At 47.8% G+C, this 21,332-nt stretch overlaps 1 protein-coding gene across 1 annotated transcript in view; it reads left to right on the forward strand.

The window, feature by feature from the left end:
- The first annotated feature begins 262 nt into the window (after positions 1-262).
- Positions 263-21,332, forward strand: part of LOC147980953 (uncharacterized) — a 37,768-nt gene continuing 16,698 nt past the window's right edge. Inside the window, exon 1 of the mRNA XM_087515811.1 lies at positions 263-1,259. Within this exon, the coding sequence (XP_087371937.1) occupies positions 263-1,259 (997 nt within the window). The remainder of the gene's footprint in view (positions 1,260-21,332) is intronic.

Genomic DNA, 21,332 nt, shown 5'->3' on the forward strand with positions numbered 1-21,332 from the left:
TGAAGACATGGCCTCGGAACACAGAGACCGAAAGGTCGAACACGAGTCGTATGGAAGATACGATCAACATGGAGATGTTCACCGACGATGACTAGTCCGTCTCACGTGTTAATCGGACACGGATTAGTTGACTTGGATCGTGTAACACTTAGATGACTAGAGGGATGTCTAATCTGAGTGGGAGTTCATTAATAATTTGATTAGATGAACTTGATTATCATGAACTTAGTCTAAAATCTTTACAATATGTCCTGTAGATCAAATGGCCAATGTTGTATTCAATTTCAACGCGTTCCTAGAGAAAACCAAGCTGAAAGACGATGGCAGCAACTATACGGACTGGGTCCGGAACCTGAGGATCATCCTCATAGCTGCCAAGAAAGATTATGTCCTACAAGCACCGCTAGGTGATCCACCCGTCCCACAAAACCAAGACGCTATGAACGCTTGGCAGACACGTACTGATGACTACTCCCTCGTTCAGTGCGGCATGCTTTACAGCTTAGAACCGGGGCTCCAAAAGCGTTTTGAGAGACATGGAGCATATGAGATGTTCGAAGAGCTAAAAATGGTTTTTCAAGATCATGCCCGGATCGAGAGATATGAAGTCTCCGATAAGTTCTTTAGCTGTAAGATGGAGGAAAATAGTTCTGTCAGTGAGCACATACTCACTATGTCTGGGTTACATAACCGCTTGACTCAGCTGGGAGTTAATCTCCCGGATGACGCGGTCATTGACAGAATCCTCCAGTCGCTTCCACCAAGCTACAAGAGCTTTGTGATGAACTTCAATATGCAGGGGATGGTAAAGACCATTAATGAAGTATTTGCAATGATGAAAACAGCAGAGGTAGAAGTGAAGAAGGAACATCAAGTGTTGATGATGAATAAAACCACTAAGTTCAAAAAGGGCAAGGGTAAAAAGAACTTCAAGAAGGACGGCAAGGAAGTTGCTGCGCCCGGCAAGCAAGCTGTCGGGAAGAAGTCAAAGAATGGACCCAAGCCTGAGACAGAGTGCTTTTATTGCAAAGGGAAGGGTCACTGGAAGCGGAACTGCCCCAAATACTTAGCGGATAAGAAGGCCGGCAACACCAAAGGTATATTTGATATACATGTGATTGATGTGTACCTTACCAGTACTCGTAGTAACTCCTGGGTATTTGATACCGGTGCCGTTACTCATATTTGTAACTCACCACAGGAGCTGCGGAATAAACGGAAACTGGAGAAGGACGAGGTGACGATGCACGTCGGGAATGGTTCCAAGGTCGATGTGATCGCCGTCGGCACGCTACCTCTACATTTACCTACGGGATTAGTTATAAACCTCAATAATTGTTATTTAGTGCCATGTCTGAGCATGAACATTGTATCAGGATCTCGTTTAATACGAGATGGCTACTCATTTAAATCCGAGAATAATGGTTGTTCTATTTATATGAGAGATATGTTTTATGGTCATGCTCCGATAGTCAATGGTTTATTCTTAATGAATCTCGAGCGTATTACTACACATATTCATAGTGTGAATACCAAAAGATGTAAAGTTGATAATGATAGTCCCACATACTTGTGGCACTGCCGCCTTGGTCACATAGGTGTCAAACGCATGAAGAAGCTCCATGCAGATGGACTTTTAGAATCTCTTGATTATGAATCATTTGACACGTGCGAACCATGCCTCATGGGAAAAATGACCAAGACTCCGTTCTCAGGAACAATGGAGCGAGCAACCAACTTATTGGAAATCATACATACTGATGTGTGCGGTCCAATGAGTGTTGAGGCTCGCGGTGGCTATCGTTATGTTCTCACCCTCACTGATGACTTAAGTAGATATGGGTATGTCTACTTAATGAAACACAAGTCTGAAACCTTTGAAAAATTCAAGGAATTTCAGAGTGAAGTTGAGAATCAACGTGACAGGAAAATCAAGTTTCTACGATCAGATCGTGGAGGAGAATACTTGAGTCACGAATTTGGCACACACTTAAGAAAATGTGGAATAGTTTCACAACTAACGCCGCCTGGAACACCTCAGTGTAATGGTGTGTCCGAACGTCGTAATCGCACTTTATTAGATATGGTGCGATCTATGATGTCTCTTGCCGATTTACCGTTATCTTTTTGGGGCTATGCTTTAGAGACTGCCGCATTCACTTTAAATAGGGCTCCGTCGAAATGCGTTGAGACGACACCGTATGAATTATGGTTTGGGAAGAAACCTAAGCTGTCGTTTCTAAAAGTTTGGGGATGCGATGCTTATGTCAAGAAACTTCAACCTGAAAAGCTCGAACCCAAGTCGGAAAAATGCGTCTTCATAGGATACCCTAAAGAAACTTATGGGTATACCTTCTACCTCAGATCCGAAGGCAAGATCTTTGTTGCCAGGAATGGATTCTTTCTAGAGAAAGAGTTTCTCTCGAAAGAAGTAAGTGGGAGGAAAGTAGAACTTGATGAAGTATTACCTCTTGAACCGGAAAATGGCGCAACTCAAGAAAATGTTCCTGAGGCGCCTGCACCGACTAGAGAGGAAGTTATTGATGATGATCAAGATACTTCTGATCAAGCTCCTACTGAAATTCGAAGGTCCACAAGGACACGTTCCGCACCAGAGTGGTACGAAAACCCTGTCTTGGAAATCATGTTGTTAGACAACGGTGAACCTTCGAACTATGAAGAAGCGATGGTGGGACCGGATTCCGACAAATGGCTGGAAGCCATGAAATCCGAGATAGGATCCATGTATGAAAACGAAGTATGGACTTTGACTGACTTGCCCGTTGAACGGCGAGCCATAGAAAATAAATGGATCTTTAAGAAGAAGACAGACGCGGATGGTAATGTGACCATCTATAAAGCTCGGCTTGTCGCTAAGGGTTATCGACAAGTTCAAGGGGTTGACTACGATGAGACTTTCTCACCGGTAGCGAAGCTGAAGTCCGTCCGAATCATGTTAGCGATTGCCGCATTCTATGATTATGAAATATGGCAAATGGACGTCAAAACGGCATTCCTTAATGGTTTCCTTAAGGAAGAATTGTATATGATGCAGCCGGAAGGTTTTGTCGATCCTAAGAATGCTAACAAGGTGTGCAAGCTCCAATGCTCGATTTATGGGCTGGTGCAAGCATCTCGGAGTTGGAACATTCGCTTTGATGAGATGATCAAAGCGTTTGGGTTTACGCAGACTTATGGAGAAGCCTGCGTTTACAAGAAAGTGAGTGGGAGCTCTGTAGCATTTCTCATACTATATGTAGATGACATACTTTTGATGGGAAATGATATAGAACTCTTGGACAGCATCAAGGCCTACTTGAATAAAAGTTTTTCAATGAAGGACCTTGGAGAAGCTGCTTATATATTAGGCATCAAGATCTACAGAGATAGATCAAGACGCCTCATAGGTCTTTCACAAAGCACATACCTTGATAAGATTTGGAAGAAGTTCAAAATGGATCAGTCCAAGAAAGGGTTCTTGCCTATTTTGCAAGGTATGAAATTGAGCTCAGCTCAATGCCCGACCACGGCAGAAGAGATAGAAGAGATGAGTATCATCCCCTATGCCTCAGCCATAGGTTCTATTATGTATGCCATGCTGTGTACCAGACCTGATGTAAACCTTGCCGTAAGTTTGGTAGGAAGGTACCAAAGTAATCCCGGCAAGGAACACTGGACAGCGGTCAAGAATATCCTGAAGTACCTGAAAAGGACTAAGGAAATGTTTCTCGTTTATGGAGGTGACGAAGAGCTCGTCGTAAAGGGTTACGTCGACGCTAGCTTCGACACAGATCTGGATGACTCTAAGTCACAAACCGGATACGTGTATATGTTGAATGGTGGAGCAGTGAGCTGGTGCAGCTACAAATAGAGCGTCGTGGCGGGATCTACATGTGAAGCGGAGTACATGGCAGCCTCGGAGGTAGCACATGAAGCAATATGGGTGAAGGAGTTCATCACCGACCTAGGAGTCATACCCAATGCGTCGGGGCCAATCAAACTCTTTTGTGACAACACTGGAGCTATTGCACTTGCCAAGGAGCCCAGGTTTCACAAGAAGACAAGGCACATCAAGCGTCGCTTCAACTCCATTCGTGAAAATGTTCAAAATGGAGACATAGAGATTTGTAAAGTACATACGGACCTGAATGTAGCGGATCCGTTGACTAAACCTCTCCCTAGGGCAAAACATGATCAACACCAGAATTCCATGGATGTTCGATTCATCATAATGTAACTAGATTATTGTCTCTAGTGCAAGTGGGAGACTGTTGGAAATATGCCCTAGAGGCAATAATAAAAGTATTATTATTATATTTCTTTGTTCATGATAATTGTCTTTATTCGTGCTATAACTGTATTATCCAGAAATCGTAATACACGTGTGAATACATAGACCATAATATGTCCCTGGTAAGCCTCTAGTTGACTAGCTCGTTGATCAACAAATAGTCATGATTTCCTGGCTATGGACATTGGATGTCATTGATAACGGGATCACATCATTAGGAGAATGATGTGATGGACAAGACCCAATCCTAAGCATAGTACAAAGATCGTGTAGTTCGTTTGCTAGAGCTTTTCCAATGTCAAGTATCTTTTCCTTTGATCATGAGATCGTGTAACTCCCGGATACCGTAGGAGTGCTTTGGGTGTATCAAACTTCACAACGTAACTGGGTGACTATAAAGGTGCATTACAGGTATCTCCGAAAGTGTCTGTTGGGTTGACACGGATCGAGACTGGGATTTGTCACTCCGGATAACCGAGAGGTATCACTGGGCCCACTCGGTAATGCATCATCATTATGAGCTCAAGGTGACCAAGTGGTTGATCACGGGATCATGCGTTACGGTACAAGTAAAGTGACTTGCCGGTAACGAGATTGAACAAGGTATTGGGATACCGACGATCGAGTCTCGGGCAAGTAACATACCGATTGACAAAGGGAATTGTATACGGGGTTGATTAATCCTCGACATCGTGGTTCATCCGATGAGATCATCATGGAGCATGTGGGAGCCATCATGGGTATCCAGATCCCGCTGTTGGTTATTGACCGGAGAGTCGTCTCGGTCATGTCTGCTTGTCTCCCGAACCCGTAGGGTCTACACACTTATGGTTCGGTGACACTAGGGTTATGAAGATATGAATATGCAGTAACCCGAATGTTGTTCGGAGTCCCGGATGAGATCCCGGACGTCACGAGGAGTTCCGGAATGGTCCGGAGATAAAGAATTATATATAGGAAGTGCTGTTTCGGCCATCGGGACAAGTTTCGGGGTTATCGGTATTGTACCGGGACCACCGGAGGGGTCCCGGGGGCCCACCGGGTGGGGCCACCTGTCCTGGGGGGCCACATGGGCTGTAGGGGGTGCGCCTTGGCCTTCATGGGCCAAGGGCACCAGCCCTACTAGGCCCATGCGCCTAGGGTTTCCACCACGGAGGAGTCCAAGTGGTGGAAGGCACCCCGAGGTGCCTTGGGGGGGAGGGAAACCCTCCCCTGGCCGCCGCACCTAGGAGATTGGATCTCCTAGGCTGCGCACCACCCCCCCTTGGTCCTCCTATATATAGTTGAGGAGAGGGAGGACTTCATACCTCAGCCTTTGGTGCTTCCTCTCTCCCCGTTACGTCTCTCTCTCGCAGTATAGGCGAAGCCCTGCTACTTTGACGCCTTGCATCCACCACCACGCCGTCGTGTTGCTGGATCTTCATCAACCTCTCTTCCCCCCTTGCTGGATCAAGAAAGGAGGAGACGTCATCCGTTCTGTACGTGTGTTGAACGCGGAGGCACTGTCCGTTCGGTGCTAAGATCATCGGTGATTTGAATCACGTCGTGTTCGACTACATCATCCCCGTTCTTTGAACGCTTCCGCTCGTGATCTACAAGGTACGTAGATGCATCTAATCACTCGTTGCTAGATGAACTCCTAGATGGATCTTGGTGAAACCGTAGGAAAATTTTTGTTTTCTGCAACGTTCCCCAACACGCCCTTCAGGCAGCGCGTCTTCGACCGTGGCCACCTGCCGACTGGCGGGAGGTGGCGCAGGGCCCTTGCGCTTGTGGTCGTTCGTGTGTGGGCGTCGGCTGGAATCCCCTGCCGGCGTCTTGGGCACCGGGTTGAGTACTTTCCCGGACGCGTCTACCCGGAGCTCGGTCTTCATCGAAGAGTCGGCGGTGGCGTATTTGTCTGCTATGTCCAGAAGCTCGTCGAGGGTAGTCGGCTCGTCGCAGAGGAGCTTGTGCTTGAGGAGGGTACCTTCTCGGCACCCGGCAGTGAAGTATTCGATGGCTTGCACCTCGTGCACCCCCTCGCAAGAATTGCGGAGCTTGGCCCAATGCGTGAGGTAGTCGCGAGTGGACTCGGCTGGGCCCTGTACGCATAGGGAGAGCTGCCTGGGCTTGGGGGCACGCTTATAGGTGCTGGTGAAGTTGTGGATGAAAGCTTCGGTGAAATCTATCCAGCTGTTGATGCTGAGAGGCTTGAGGCTGTTGAGCCAGGTCCGCACCGTGCCTTGCAGCATGAGGGGCACGTACTACACGACAACGTGCCGGTTGCCGTTGGCTATGCTGACCGCCGTGGAGTAGTCGATCAACCAATCTTCCGGCTTCACGGAGCCGTTGTACTTGGGCGTGTCTCTTGGGAGCGAGAACCCTTTGGGGAAAGGCTCGTCGTGGATGCGGGGGCCGAAACAAGGTGGGCCGACATCGTCTTCTTCTTCCAACGCCAGGGATCGCGCCAGGCGGTCGATCCGATGGCGGGCGTCGTTCTCGCCGACTCCTTCGCGGCGACCTAGTCGGCCGCTGAGAGTCGGGTGCGCCACTGGCGGTGGGGTGGGATATCTCTCTCCACGGGGTGGAGGCGGAGGCGGGTTGCCCCGCCATTCCATGGCTCGGGGATGGCCGTCCGCGTCTCGCTCGATGGAGATTCGGGTCCGGCTTCGGCTGGCCGCCGGCTCTTGCTCGCGCCACGCGCGGGCGTTGCACGTAGTCGGTGTCCGGGACGTCGCGCCGTGATCTCGGCGCGGGGGAGGGCTTCCCGCACGGGCGTCGGCTTCGTGCCGCCGTGCGGCCGCGTCAATCAGTTGCTGGATGCGCCGGGTCATGTGGGGGAGTTCTTCGGCCTCCAAGCCATCCAACTCGTCCACGGCCGCCTGGGCGGCACGCAAGTTCTCGAGCGGAGTAGCATAGACCGGGCGGTCGACTCCCAGCATGTCGGCGATGACGGCGCCGCGTTGCTTGGCAATGCCGGCCCGGCTTGGCCCGCCCGGGGCCGGCATGCCGAAAGCGGCGCGGTCAGCTTCGAGCTGGTAGGCCTCAGTGAGGCGTCTCATGGAAGCGAGCCTCCGGCCCTCTGCGAGGAGGGCGAGGCAGCGCGCCTCCAGTGCTTTGTCGTCGGCATCAGCCGGGAGGGGGGTGGACAAGTCGTGGCCGCCGCGTGCGGGGCATCGTGGGCGCTCTCGTCGGCCGGGCCGCCGTGGCCGACGACCATCACTTCGGTGGTGACAGTATTGCGGCCGTCGGTCCGGGGAAGAGGGTCATTGTAGATCGCGACGTTGGTGGGGAAGGTGTCGAAGGAGGCCATGTCGGAGTCGACAGGCATCGGGTCGGTGGAGCCAACCGACTCCAGATCCACAGCGGGCTCGCTGGAGACATGGAGCTGGCCGAGGAGGTTGGCGAGGTGGTCGGTGCCCGCATCGGAGGCGAGCTCGTCGGAGATGAGGGTTTCATCGAGGAGATTGGCGAGGCTGCTCGCCGCGCAGATGCTGGTGACGCCTTGCAGCGCGTTGTGGCAAGCGCCATCGGGCGTGCCGGGCTTGCTACGCTCGCTGGGGAGGAAGAGGGTTCCCGTCCAGAACAGGTCTCCGAACGATGGTGCACCTGGCCCCACGGTGGGCGCCAAATGTCAGGTGGTAGGTGCGACATATGCCAACGGGTTGCTTATCATTGTGGGAGCTAGTAAGACGTCTCCGGTGCCTGGAAACGGGATGAGGCGAAGACATGCACGCCGGCGAATCTTACCCAGCTTCGGGGCTCTCCGTGGAGATAACACCCCTACTGCTGCTCTGCGGGGTCTCCGCATGATCACTAGATGGACAAGTAGCTACACAATGCTCCTTGAGCTGTTCGGTGGGAGGAGGAAGCAGGGCACGGCTAGCTTGCTTCTTCTCCTTGTGTGGTGTCTAAAACTAGCTGGGGGTCCAACCCTTTGCATGGGTGTCCCGGGGGGTTTATATAGGCCTACCCCCCGGGGGTACAATGGTAATCTGGCTGGGCATGGGGCCCAGCCGTCTGTGTCTTCGCTCTCCGGCTTCTGCGCCGGCTGCTGGGGCCCGCCGGCTGGTGGGTCCCGCCGCTGCCGGCTCCCTGGTCGACAGGCAGGCCCCACTGTCCAGGGCCTTGTCGGTGGCTGGTTACTGTTGCTCAATCTTGGTGACGAGGGCTTCGCCGAGGTAAGCATGGCTACAGTGCTGCCGTCCGGCGGGTGACCACTGTAGCCTCACCGCGTCTTGTCTCCTTAATGGGGCGTCTCCTTCGAGGGGGCGGCAAGCCGGCTGGAGAGAGCCGGCTCCGTCTCGGGCCGACTGGGGGAGGCCAGGCCGCCTTCAGGTGTCTCTCTGCCTGAAGGGGCCCACCGCCCGTGGGCCGTACTGGTAGCCCGTCGTGGATGACATCAGGGTCAGTGTGGCAACAGTGCCGCGCCGGACGGGTCATGGCCACCCGTACGGCGCACTGTGCCAGGCGTGCTCCGGGATTCGGGGGTGGCAGGCTTCACTGTAGCCACGCCCCGTCACATCGCCGTTATGTGGATGCAGACTTCGGGGGTACGGTCTTGACCGCTTTATGGGAGCCGGCTCCTTGGAGTCAGCCTTCTCGCAGCCGGCTCCTCGGAGCCGGCCCTCCCGCGGCTTTCTTCATGAGGGCTGAAGTTGGGCCGCCTTCCAATAGCCGGCCTGGGAGACAGCCGGCCAGGGGAAGGCGGCCCCATGTCTTGGATTCTTGAGAGCCGGATCGGCTCGTAATTTTTTCAGAAAGGCCAGGGGGAGCCGGCTAGGCTACCCGTGGTCACTTACTCCGACAGGGATGTGCAATGATCTAGCGTAGCAATGACATAAAAAACGGACAAGCCATGAAAACATCATGCTAGCTATCTTACGATCATGCCAAGCAATATGACAATAAATGCTCAAGTCATGTATATGATGATGATGGAAGTTGCATGGCAATATATCTCGGAATGGCTATGGAAATGCCATAATAGGTAGGTATGTTTGCTGTTTTGAGGAAGATATAAGGAGGCTTTGTGTGCTAGAGCGTATCATATCACGGGGTTTGGATGCATAGGCGAAGTTTGCACCGACTCTCAAGGTGAGAAAGGGCAATACACGGTACCGAAGAGGCTAGCAATGATGGAAGGGTGAGAGTGCATATAATCCATGGACTCAACATTAGTCATAAAGAACTCACATACTTATTGCAAAAATCTATTAGTCATCGAAACAAAGTACTACGCGCATGCTCCTAGGGGGATAGATTGGTAGGAAAAGACCATCGCTCATCCCCGACCGCCACTCATAAGGAAGACAATCAATAAATACCTCATGCTCCAACTTCGTTACATAACGGTTCAACATACGTGCATGCTACGGGAATCACAAACTTCAACACAAGTATTTCTACAATCCACAACTACCCACTAGCATGACTCTAATATCACCATCGTTATATCGCAAAACTACTGCAAGGAATCAAACATATCATATTCAGTGATCTACAAGTTTTATGTAGGATTTTATGACTAACCATGTGAATGACCAATTCCTGTCATCTCTCTAAATAGATATAAGTGAAGCAAGATATTTGAATTCTTTCTACAAAAGATATGCCCACGCTCTAACAAATATAAGTGAATCAAAAGATCATTCTATAAACGATGGTTTTTTATGTGAAGAGAAACATGCAATCCAAACTTCAAATGATATAAGTGAAGCACATGAAGCATTCTATAAAGCCATACTCAAAAGATATAAGTGAAGTGCAATGAGCATTCTATAAATCAACCATGGACTATCTCATACCAGCATGGTGCATCAAAGAAAAGTGAAAACTAAATGCAAAAGACGCTCCAAAATTTGCACATATCACATGAACGAAACGAAACCGAAAACATACCGATACTTGATGAAGAAAGATGGGATGCCTTCCGGGGCATCCCCAAGCTTAGACGCTTGAGTCTCCTTGAATATTTACTTGGGGTGTCTTGGGAATCCCCAAGCTTGAGCTCTTGCCTCTCCTCCTTCTCCTCACATCGAGACCTCCTCGATCTTCGAACACTTCATCCACACAAAATCAACAGAAAGCTCGGTAAGATCCGTTAGTATAATAAAGCAAATCACTACTCTAAGTACTGTTTCAAACCAATTCATATTTTGTTTTTGAGTTGTAGATAATGTAATATAACTTTTCCATGGCTTACTCCACTGATAGAAATCGATAGTTTCGTCAAAACAAGCAAACTATGCATCAAAAATAGAATCTGTCTTAAACAGGACAATATGTAGTAATCTGAACATTCACCATACTTCTGGTACTCCCAAAATTCTGAAACAATTAGGAAAAATAAACAATTTGTATAGAAAGACAGCGCAAAAAGTTTCAGAACCATTTGATGTTCGAGTAAAAAATGTAAAATCACGCACTACAGCCAAAGTTTCTGTTTTGCACCGCACGAACCAACAAGCAATGTAAACATCCTAAAGGCAAATCTTGGCACATTATTTTTATAATACAATGGATTTGTACTTTATAAAAGCACACAACAGAAATAAATGACTCTCTAAAACATCTGCGTTGTCTCCCTCGCAGCGCTTTCTTTAAAGCCATTAAGCTAGGCATATAGTGCTCAAGTAATGGATCCACCCGGATCCCAAGGTATATCAAAGACAATTTTAATTAACAATGATTTTTGATTTAGTAGTGAGCACAAAGTAACATACATCATGTAATTATGAAGTCTAACTCTCTTCCTATGCATCGGCATGTCATAAAAGAACAATTCATGCACACATAGTAAAGACCAATGCATAATATAAACAGTTTCTTGCAATTTTATCATATTGGAAACATGGAGAGGCGGATATGTAGTTCCTCTCTCATAATAATTGAAAGTAGGAGCAGAAAACACATGCATATTATAGTCATCAAAATTATCATGTGCAACGGTAAAATGCAACCCATCAGTATAATCCTTAATAAGGGCAAACTTCTCCGATATAGTTTAGTCGGGAGAATTCAAAAAGATAATAGGACTATCATGCGTGAGTGCAATAGCAACAATTTCATGTTTAACATAAGGAACTATAGCAAGTTCATATCCATAAGCATAATTCATATTGGCATCTTGGCCACAAGCATAACAAGCATCATCAAAAAGGGATATTTCAAAATAATCAACAGGATCATAACAATCATCATAGCATTCATCCTTTGGTAAATTCGAAGGGAAATTAAACAATGTATGAGTTGAAGAGTTACTCTCATTAGAAGGTGGGCACGGGTAGCTAATCCTCTCTTCCTCCTTTTGTTCTTTGCTCTCCTCATCATCTTTTTCATCCAATGAGCCCACAGTTTCATCAATTCCTTCTTCCATAGACTCCTGCAAAATATTAGTCTCTTCTTGGACAGCGAAGGAGTCCTCAATATATGGTTTAACATAGGCATTAGAAGCATAATTATCATAACAATATTTAAGTATGGCAAAATTTCAGATTTGTAAAGAGTAGCATCATACTTTCCAATCAAAGAAGCAATTTCACAAGCACCCTTAAAGGCAACAAATTCTTCAATTTGTTGAACATCATAGTAATTATAAACACCCTTGGCATACGAAGATACGATTCCATTATCACTAAAATCACGTTGGTAGGGAAGGTGTTTCTTAGGTCTTCAGAACAACAAGTAAAATCAAATATTTCACATAAATTCCAAGCATAGCATTGCAAACGATGAATTTGATCCAGTAAAAGTTTCCCTTTTTGAGATAAGTCGTGTCGCACATAACAAGCATGCTCATCTAAAGATTTGCCCTCAACTAAGCTACTTGGGGTTTCAGCACGAACACAAAGGGATCGAAGATGATCCAAGAAAAAAGCTTCAGGAGTGTGATAGATTTTGAGTGGTTCTTTGCTACCTCTTGAGCATGCGTTAGTTTTCCCTTGAAGAGGAAAGGGTGATGCAGCAAAGTAGCGTAAGTATTTCCCTTGGTTTTTGAGAACCAAGGTATCAATCCAGTAGGACACTACACGCAAGTCGCTTAGTACCTGCACAAACAAAAGAACCTCGCAACCAACGCGATAAAGGGGTTGTCAATCCCTTCAAGGTCACTTACGAAAGTGAGATCTGATAAAGATAATAAGATAAATATTTTTGGTATTTTTGTTATATAGATTGGAAAATAAAATTGCAAAATAAATAGTAAACTAGAATTGTAGATTGGAAACTTATATGATATAAAGTAGACACGGGGGCCATAGGTTTCACTAGTGGATTCTCTCAAGATAGCATGTATTACGGTGGGTGAACAAATTACTGCCAAGCAATTGATAGAAAAGCACATAGTTATGATGATATCTAAGGCAATTATCATGAATATAGGCATCATGTCCATGACAAGTAGACCGAAATGATTCTGCATCTACTACTATTACTCCACACATTGACCGCTATCCAGCATGCATCTAGAGTATTGAGTTCATAAGAACGGAGTAACGGTTTAGGCAAGATGACATGATGTAGAGGGATAAACTCAAGCAATATGATATAAACCCCATCTTTTTATCCTTGATGGAAACAACACAATACGTGCCTTGCTGCCCCTGCTGTCACTGGGAAAGGACACCGCAAGATTGAACCCAAAGCTAAGCACTTCTCCCATTGCAAGAAAGATCAATCTAGTAGGCCAAACTAAACCGATAATTCGAAGAGACTTGCAAAGATATCAAATCATGCATATAAGAATTCAGAGAAGAATCAAATAATATTCATAGATAATCAAGTTCAGAAACCCACAATTCATCGGATCTCGACAAACACACCGCAAAGAGTTACATCGAATAGATCTCCAAGAAGATCGAGGAGAACTTTGTATTGAGATCCAAAGAGAGAGAAGAAGCCATCTAGCTAATAACTATGGACCCGAAGGTCTGTGGTAAACTACTCACACATCATCGGAGAGGCTATGGTGTTGATGTAGAAGCCCTCCATGATCGAATCCCCCTCCGGCGGAGCACCGGAAAAGGCCCCAAGATGGGATCTCACGGGTACAGAAGGTTGCAGTGGTGGAAACGGTGTTTCGTGGCTCTCCCCGAAGGTTTCAGGGTATGAGAGTATATATAGGTGAAAGAAGTAGGTCGGTGGAGCTGCGAGGGGCCCACGAGGGTGGGGGGCGCGCCCACCCCCCTGGGGCGCGCCCTCCTGCCTTGTGGCTTCCTCGCTGCTTCATTGACATCCACTCCAAGTCTCCTGGATTGCGTTTGTTCCAAAAACGACCCTCGCGAAGGTTTTATTCCGTTTGGCTTCTGTTTGATATTCCTTTTCTGCGAAACACTGAAGTAGGCAAAAACAACAACAATTTGCACTAGCCTTCGGTTGCTAGGTTAGTCCCAAAAATAATATGAAAGTGCATAGTAAAACCCATTAAACATCCAAAACAGATAATATAATAGCATGGAACAATCAAAAATTATAGATACGTTGGAGACGTATCAATCTTCCCCAAGCTTAATCCCTGCTTGTCCTCAAGTAGGTAAATGATAAAAACAGAATTTTTGATGTGGAATGCTACCTAACATAATTTTCAATGTAATTGGATTTATTGTGACATGAATGTTAAGATCCGAAAGATTCAAGACAAAAGTTTAATATTGACATAAAAATAATAATACTTCAAGCATACTAACTAAGCAATTATGTCTTCTCAAAATAACATGGCCAAAGAAAGCTTATCCCTACAAAATCATATAGTTTGTCTATGCTTCATTTTCGTCACACAAAAATGCTCTCATGATGCACAACCCTGATGACAAGCCAAACATTTGTTTCATACTTTAGTAATCTCAAACTTTCTTCAAGTTTCACGCAATACATGAGCGTGAGCCATGGACATAGCACTATGGGTGGAATAGAATATAATGATGGGGGTTGTGTGGAGAAGACAAAAAGTAAGAAGTCTCACATTGACGCAGCTAATCAATGGGCTATGGAGTTTCCCATCAATTGATGTCAATGCGAGGAGTAGGGATTGCCATGCAACGGATGCACTAGAGCTATAAATGTATGAAAGCTCAACAAAAGAAACTAAGTGGGTGTGCATCCAACTTGCTTGCTCACAAAGACCTAGGGAATTTGAGGAAGCCCATTGTTGGAATATGCAAGCCAAGTTCTATAATGAAAACTTCCCACTAGTATATGAAAGTGACAATATAAGAGACTCTCTATAATGAAGATCATGGTGCTACTTTGAAGCACAAGTGTGGAAAAAGGATAGTAGCATTGTCCCTTTTATTATATTTTTTATTTGGCCTTTCTTCTTTTTTTTCTCTTTTTTGGGACAATGCTCTATTAATAATGATCATCACACTTCTATTTATTTAGAACTCAAATATTACAACTCGATACTAGAACAAAGTATTATCCTATATGAATGCCTCCGGCGGTGTACTGGGATGGGCATTGAATCAAGAGTGACATGTAAGAAACTATGCATGGTGGCTTTGCCACAAATACGATGTCAACTACATGATCATGCATGGCAATATGACAATGATGAAGCGTGTCATAATAAACGTAACGGTGGAAAGTTGCATGGCAATATATCTCGGAATGGCTATGGAAATTCCATAATAGGTAGGTATGGTGGCTGTTTTGTGGAAGATATAAGGAGGTTTATTTGTGATAGAGTGTATCGTATAACGGGTGAGGGAGTCCTGGATTAGGGGGTCTCCGGACAGCCGGACTATATCCTTTGGCCGAACTGTTGGACTATGAAGATACAAGATTGAAGACTTCGTCTTGTGTCCGGATGGGACTCTAATTGGCGTGGAAGGCAAGCTAGGCAATACGTATATGGATATCTCCTCCTTTGTAATCGACCTTGTGTAACGCTAACCCTCTCCAGTGTCTATATAAACCGAAGGGTTTTTAGTCCGTAGGACAACAACAATCATACCATAGGCTAGCTTCTAGGGTTTAGCCTCTCTGATCTCGTGGTAGATCTACTCTTGTACTACCCATATCATCAATATTAATCAAGCAGGACGTAGGGTTTTACCTCCATCAAGAGGGCCCGAACCTGGGTAAAACATCGTGTCCCCTGCCTCCTGTTACCATCCGGCCTAGACGCACAGTTCGGGACCCCCTACCCGAGATTCGCCGGTTTTGACACCGACATTGGTGCTTTCATTGAGAGTTCCTCTGTGTCGTCGCCGTTAGGCTTGATGGCTCCTACTATCATCGATAGCGATGCGGTCCAGGGTGAGACTTTTCTCACCAGACAGATCTTCGTATTCGGCGGCTTTGCATTGCGGGCTAATTCGCTTGGCCATCTGGAGCAGATTGAAAGCTACGCCCCTGGCCATCGGGTCAGATTTGGAAGTTTGAACTACACAACCGATATCCGCAGAGACTTGATCTTCGACGGATTCGAGCCACAGCCGGGCGCGCCGCACTGTCGCGATGGGTATGACCTAGCTCTACCGCCGAACAGTACCCCAGAGGCTACGCCCGCATCAGCTCCAACCATTAGCTCGGAGCCAACTGCGCCAGTTGAGGATGGGTGGTTAGACACCACCTCAGGGGCGGCGGTCTCAACGGCGATCGAGCCAAACACCAGCCTAAACCTCTGCGCAGCCCATGACTCCAAGGTGCCGGACTCTTTTCCGGACTCCGAACCATCCGCGCCCCTGCCAATCGAATCCGATTGGGCGCCGATCATGGAATTCACCACCGCGGATATCTTTCAGCACTTGCCCTTCGGCGACATTCTGAATTCACTAAGGTCTCTCTCTTTGTCAGGAGAGCCCTGGCCGGATTATGGCCAACAGGATTGGGATGCGGACAACGAAGAAATTCGACGCCCACTCACCACCCACTTCGTAGCCACTGTCGATGATTTAACCGACATGCTTGACTTCGACTATGAAGACATCAACGGTATGGACGACGATGTAGGAGACGAACATGAACCAGCACCTATAGGGCACTGGAAAGCCACCTCGTCATATGACATATACATGGTGGATACACCCAATGAAGGCAATGGTGACGAGATAGCGGAGGATGACCCCTCCAAGAAGCAACCCAAGCACCGACGTCAGCGGCGCCGCTCTAAGTCCCGCCAAAGCAAAAGTGGTGATACCGGCACAGGAGATAATAATACTCCGGATAGTGCCGAAGACAACAACAATCCCCTCCAGCAAGATTTAGAGCAGGAGGATGAAGGAGCCAGCTCTCCTAAGAGAGCGGCCGATGGAGAGGAGGAGGATGACAATTACATCCCCCCCTCCGAAGACGAGGCAAGCCTCGGCGACGATGAATTCGCCGTCCCAGAGGATCCCGTCGAACAAGAGCGCTTCAAGCGCCGGCTCATGGCCACGACAAATAGCCTGAAGAAAAAGCAGCAGCAGCTTTAAGCTGATCAAGATCTGCTGGCTGACAAATGGACTGAAGTCCTCACGGCCGAGGAATATAAACTTGAGCGCCCCTCCAAGAGTTACCCAAGGCGCAGGTTACTACCCCGACTGGAGTAAGAAGTGTATGATACGGCTGATCGGCCACCTCGTGGCTGCAATAGAGAGGCATTCAAGCCAAAAGCTCAGCCTCCACCCCAATGTCATTCAAATAAAAAGGCATGGGGAGATACGCCAGACCTGCGAGACATATTGGAGGACAAGGCAAAGAATTCAAGATCGATCTACTGATCACGAGGGCGCACCACTCTGCGAGAGGACAAACGTCACCCCGGATATAGTAAAAGCAAATCCGGCCGGGCCAAACACAGCGGGCAAGACCCATTCGAGCTGCGTCGAGATATAGCCTAATACAGAGGCGCCGCACACCCCTTATGCTTCATAGACGAAGTAATGGAATATCAATTCCCAGAAGGTTTCAAACCTGTAAACATTGAATCATATGACGGCACAACAGATCCAGCAGTATGGATTGAGGACTTCCTCCTCCACATCCACATGGCCCGCGGTGATGACTTACACGCCATCAAATACCTCCCACTAAAGCTCAAAGGACCAGCGCAGCATTGGCTTAACAGCTTGCCAGCGGACTCCATTAGCTGTTGGGAAGATCTGGAAGCCGCATTCCTCGACAACTTTCAAGGCACCTATGTGTGACCACCAGACGTCGATGACTTGAGCCACATAATTCAACAACCAGAAGAGTCGGCCAGACAATTCTGGACCCGGTTTCTTACAAAGAAATATCAAGTCATCGACTGTTCGGATGCGGAGGCCTTAGCGGCTTTCAAGCACAACATCCGAGACGAGGGGCTAGCCCGGCACCTTGGTTAGGAAAAGCCAAAATCTATGGCAGCTCTCACGACGCTCATGACCCGCTTTTGTGCGGGAGAAGACAGCTGGCTGGCTCGCAGTAATAACATATCAAAGAACCATGGTACCTAAAATACCAAGGACGACAATAGCAGGTCACGTCGCAACAAGCATAAGCGCTGCATTAACAGCGAAAATACTGAGGATACGGCAGTCAATGCTGGATTCAAAGGCTCTAAACCCGGTCAGCGGAAAAAGCCATTCAAAGAAAGTACGCCGGTCCCGTCCAGCTTGGACCGTATACTCGATCGCTCGTGTCAAATACACGGCACTCCAGACAAGCCAGCCAATCACACCAACAGGGATTGTTGGGTGTTCAAGCAGGCCGGCAAGTTAATTGCCGAAAACAAGGACAAGGGGCCGCATAGCGATGACGAGGAGGAGCCCCGGCAGCCGCACACTGGAAGACAGAAGAGGTTTCCCCCACAAGTGCGGACGGTGAATATGATATACGCAACCCACATCCCCAAGAGGGAGCGAAAGCGTGCGCTCAGGGACGTATATGCGCTAGAGCCAGTTGCCCCAAAATTCAACCCTTGGTCCTCCTGTCCGATCACCTTCGATCGCAGGGACCATCCCACTAGTATCCATCATGGCGGATTCACCGCACTGGTCCTAGACCCAATCATCGATGGATTTCACCTCACTCGAGTCCTTATGGACGGCGGCAGCAGCCTGAACCTGCTTTATCAGGACACAGTGCGCAAAAATGGGTATAGACCCCTCAAGGATCAAACCCACAAAAACGACCTTTAAGGGCATCATTCCAGGTGTAGAGGTCCATTGCACAGGCTCAATTACACTGGAAGTGGTCTTCGGATCCCCGGATAACTTCCGAAGCAAAGAGTTAATCTTCGATATGGTCCCTTTCCGCAGTGGTTATCACGCGATGCTCGGGCGAACCACATTTGCTAGATTCAATGCGGTACCGCATTATGCATATCTCAAGCTCAAGATGCCAGGACCTCGCGGAGTTATTACAGTCAATGGAAACACAGAGCGCTCTCTCCGAACAGAAGAGCACACCGCGGCCCTCGCAGCAAAAGCGCAAAGCAGCCTCTCAAGGCAATCAACCAGTTCGGCGCTTCAAAGCCCGGACACCTTCAAGTGCGCTCGGGGCAATCGGCAAATAGACCGCCTGGCGCGATCTAAGCTCGCGTAGCAATACGGCGGCCACCCCAATCCCAGCCCAATGGCGATATTCGTGCCGCACGTACATAATTACGCATTAAAAATACCATGGGCATAGGTGGGGAGGGGGGCACAACTACGGCACGCCCCAAAACGCGGCCTAAACCGCACTAGGGGCTTCCCGTTTGGTTATTTTTCTTTTTCTTTCAGGACCTTAATCTCTGGAAACACTGTCCGGCAGCACTATTGTCGAACACATGATGCAACAACCAAGGAGGCAGACAGCTATGTTATACCACAGAATTCCCAGGTTGATTACAATAACGAGTGAAATATTCAATTCAATATCATTCCTCAGCTTGCCCTTGGAAGGGACATAGTCCTACTCTTTGCTTATCGCACTATCTGTATCACTCTGCTTTAACGCAATTTTTTAATAAACAATGCATGACATTATGACTATTATTGCACTATATATATAGGGTCACGCTATTCGTCACCCTGGATGAGGAATAGTTATTCTTCACCCCCCTCTATTTTACCATCAATGCACCATAATTTTACGTTCCGTAAGTTTTGTCTTATTTTCGACGCAAAAAGGGACCGTAAGAAAATATATAATCGTCATAAAAAATATTTTATGTTATGTAAAATTACAAACGTAAAAACATAGTCTAAAATACACATAAACTGCAAATTTTCTTGTCTTATGACCTATATTTTTAATTTTTTTATGTCAAATTTTACGTAGTGAATCAATAGGAATGTAACTATTTGAATTCAAAACATAATTTAATTATGAAGTGATCATAAGATTACCTCGGGTGAAAAATAACTTATTGTACACCCTGGGTGATGAATAACATCACTATATATATGTGTGTGTGTGTGTGTGTGTGTGTGTGTGTGTGTGTGTTCATTAATGACACCTTGCAACCATACACTCTGGTACGCCCAATACACCAGGGGCTTGCGTACCCCACAATGCGATGTGAAAAGTCCGAACACTTTCACAAGTGCGGCACCCCGAACTTATAGCATTATATGCATCAGCTCCGAATCATGTCTTTGGTCAAATGTTGGGTTTGCCCGGCTCCTATGTTTTGGTACCTTACGTTCCGCTCTATCGGCTAAGGTAGCGCTAGGAGAACTACTGCGATTGTGCCCCGGTTCTGCCGAGCTTAGCACCTCAGTAGAGAAAGCTAAAACTGACTGTCATGATAAGGCGAGAGACTGGTCGCTGTTCGGTGAGGTTTTTCGAGTCCCTAAAGACTTATGCCGCTTAGGGCGAGGGGCCTGCCCTGGCCGGCTTACAGGCGTGTATTGCGCCCCGAATTAGGCCTTCCGAATACCAGGGGCTTCGCCGAAATTTAAAATTATAGAATTCTATGGCTAAGTGAGAGTGATAAAGCATTATTAGTCCGGTTGCCTTGTTTGTTGTGCTGAGCACCTCCCTCGAAGGACCCAAATATGGGAACAAGAGTGCTCAGGTTTATCCCGAACACCCCAGCACTCGTGGCATGGGGGCAGAAGCCGAGGACTAGCCATATCTCAGATTGGATAAACAGTCAAACAGAAGGTAATATTTTAAATTCAAACAAGCGTTGCATAGCGCATATGAAACAAGTTTTCATAAATACAGGATAAAATGAGCAAGTTTACTCAAATATTACATATTTTGAACACTCGTCCGCGATGAGACGGGCACCCGACAGAACACCCTCGTAGTACATCTCGGGGTGGCAGTGCTCCTTGCCCTCTGGCGGCCCCTCCTTGATCAGCTTCACGGCGTCTAGCTTGACCCACTGCAATTTCACACGGCCGAGAGCCCGGCGTGCACCTTCAATGTAGACAGATCGCTTGACGACCTCCAGCCGCGGGCAGGCATCCACAAGCCGCCGCACCAGGCCGAAGAAGCTGTTCGGAAGGGCGTCGCCAGGCCACAGCCGGACTATAAAGCTCTTCATGGCCTGATCGGCCGCCTTATGTAGCTCGACCATCTGCTTCAGCTGGTCGCTCATTGGCACCGGATGTTCGTCCTCAGCATACTGAGACCAGAACAACTTCTCCGTCGAGCTTCCGTCCTTGGCCTGGTAAAATTGTGTGGCATCGGACACACTGCGGGGCAAATCTACGAATGCTCCTGACGAGCTCCAGATCCGGGTAAGTAATCGGTAATTTACTTTTACATGATTGCTTTGCATATAGAAAGCCTTACCCTCTGCTATCTTCTTCATTGCGTTGATCTCTTGGAGGGCCTTCTGGGCCTCGGCCTTGGCACTCTTTACGCTCTCAAGGGCCGCGACAAGCTCAGACTCTCGCGTCTTTGAGTCAAGCTCCAATGCCTCGTGCTTCGTCACGAGAGCTTGGAGCTCTTGCTACACCTCACCCACCCGAGCCTCGTGCTTCTCTCGCTCGGTGTGCTCCTTGGCCGCTTTATGTTCGGCCTTGGATAGCGCTTGCTTCAGGGTCGCCACCTCGGTCGTGGCCCCTGGCAAACATACGATGATCCTGTCATTTTGCAATCGCGTCCTTTTTCATATATACATATCTATAGACGGGGTACTACTTACCCTTGTTCT

This window comes from Triticum urartu, chromosome 3A, assembly GCF_056163025.1.
Source record: "Triticum urartu cultivar PI428250 chromosome 3A, HENAU_Tu73, whole genome shotgun sequence".
Lineage (NCBI taxonomy): Eukaryota > Viridiplantae > Streptophyta > Magnoliopsida > Poales > Poaceae > Triticum > Triticum urartu.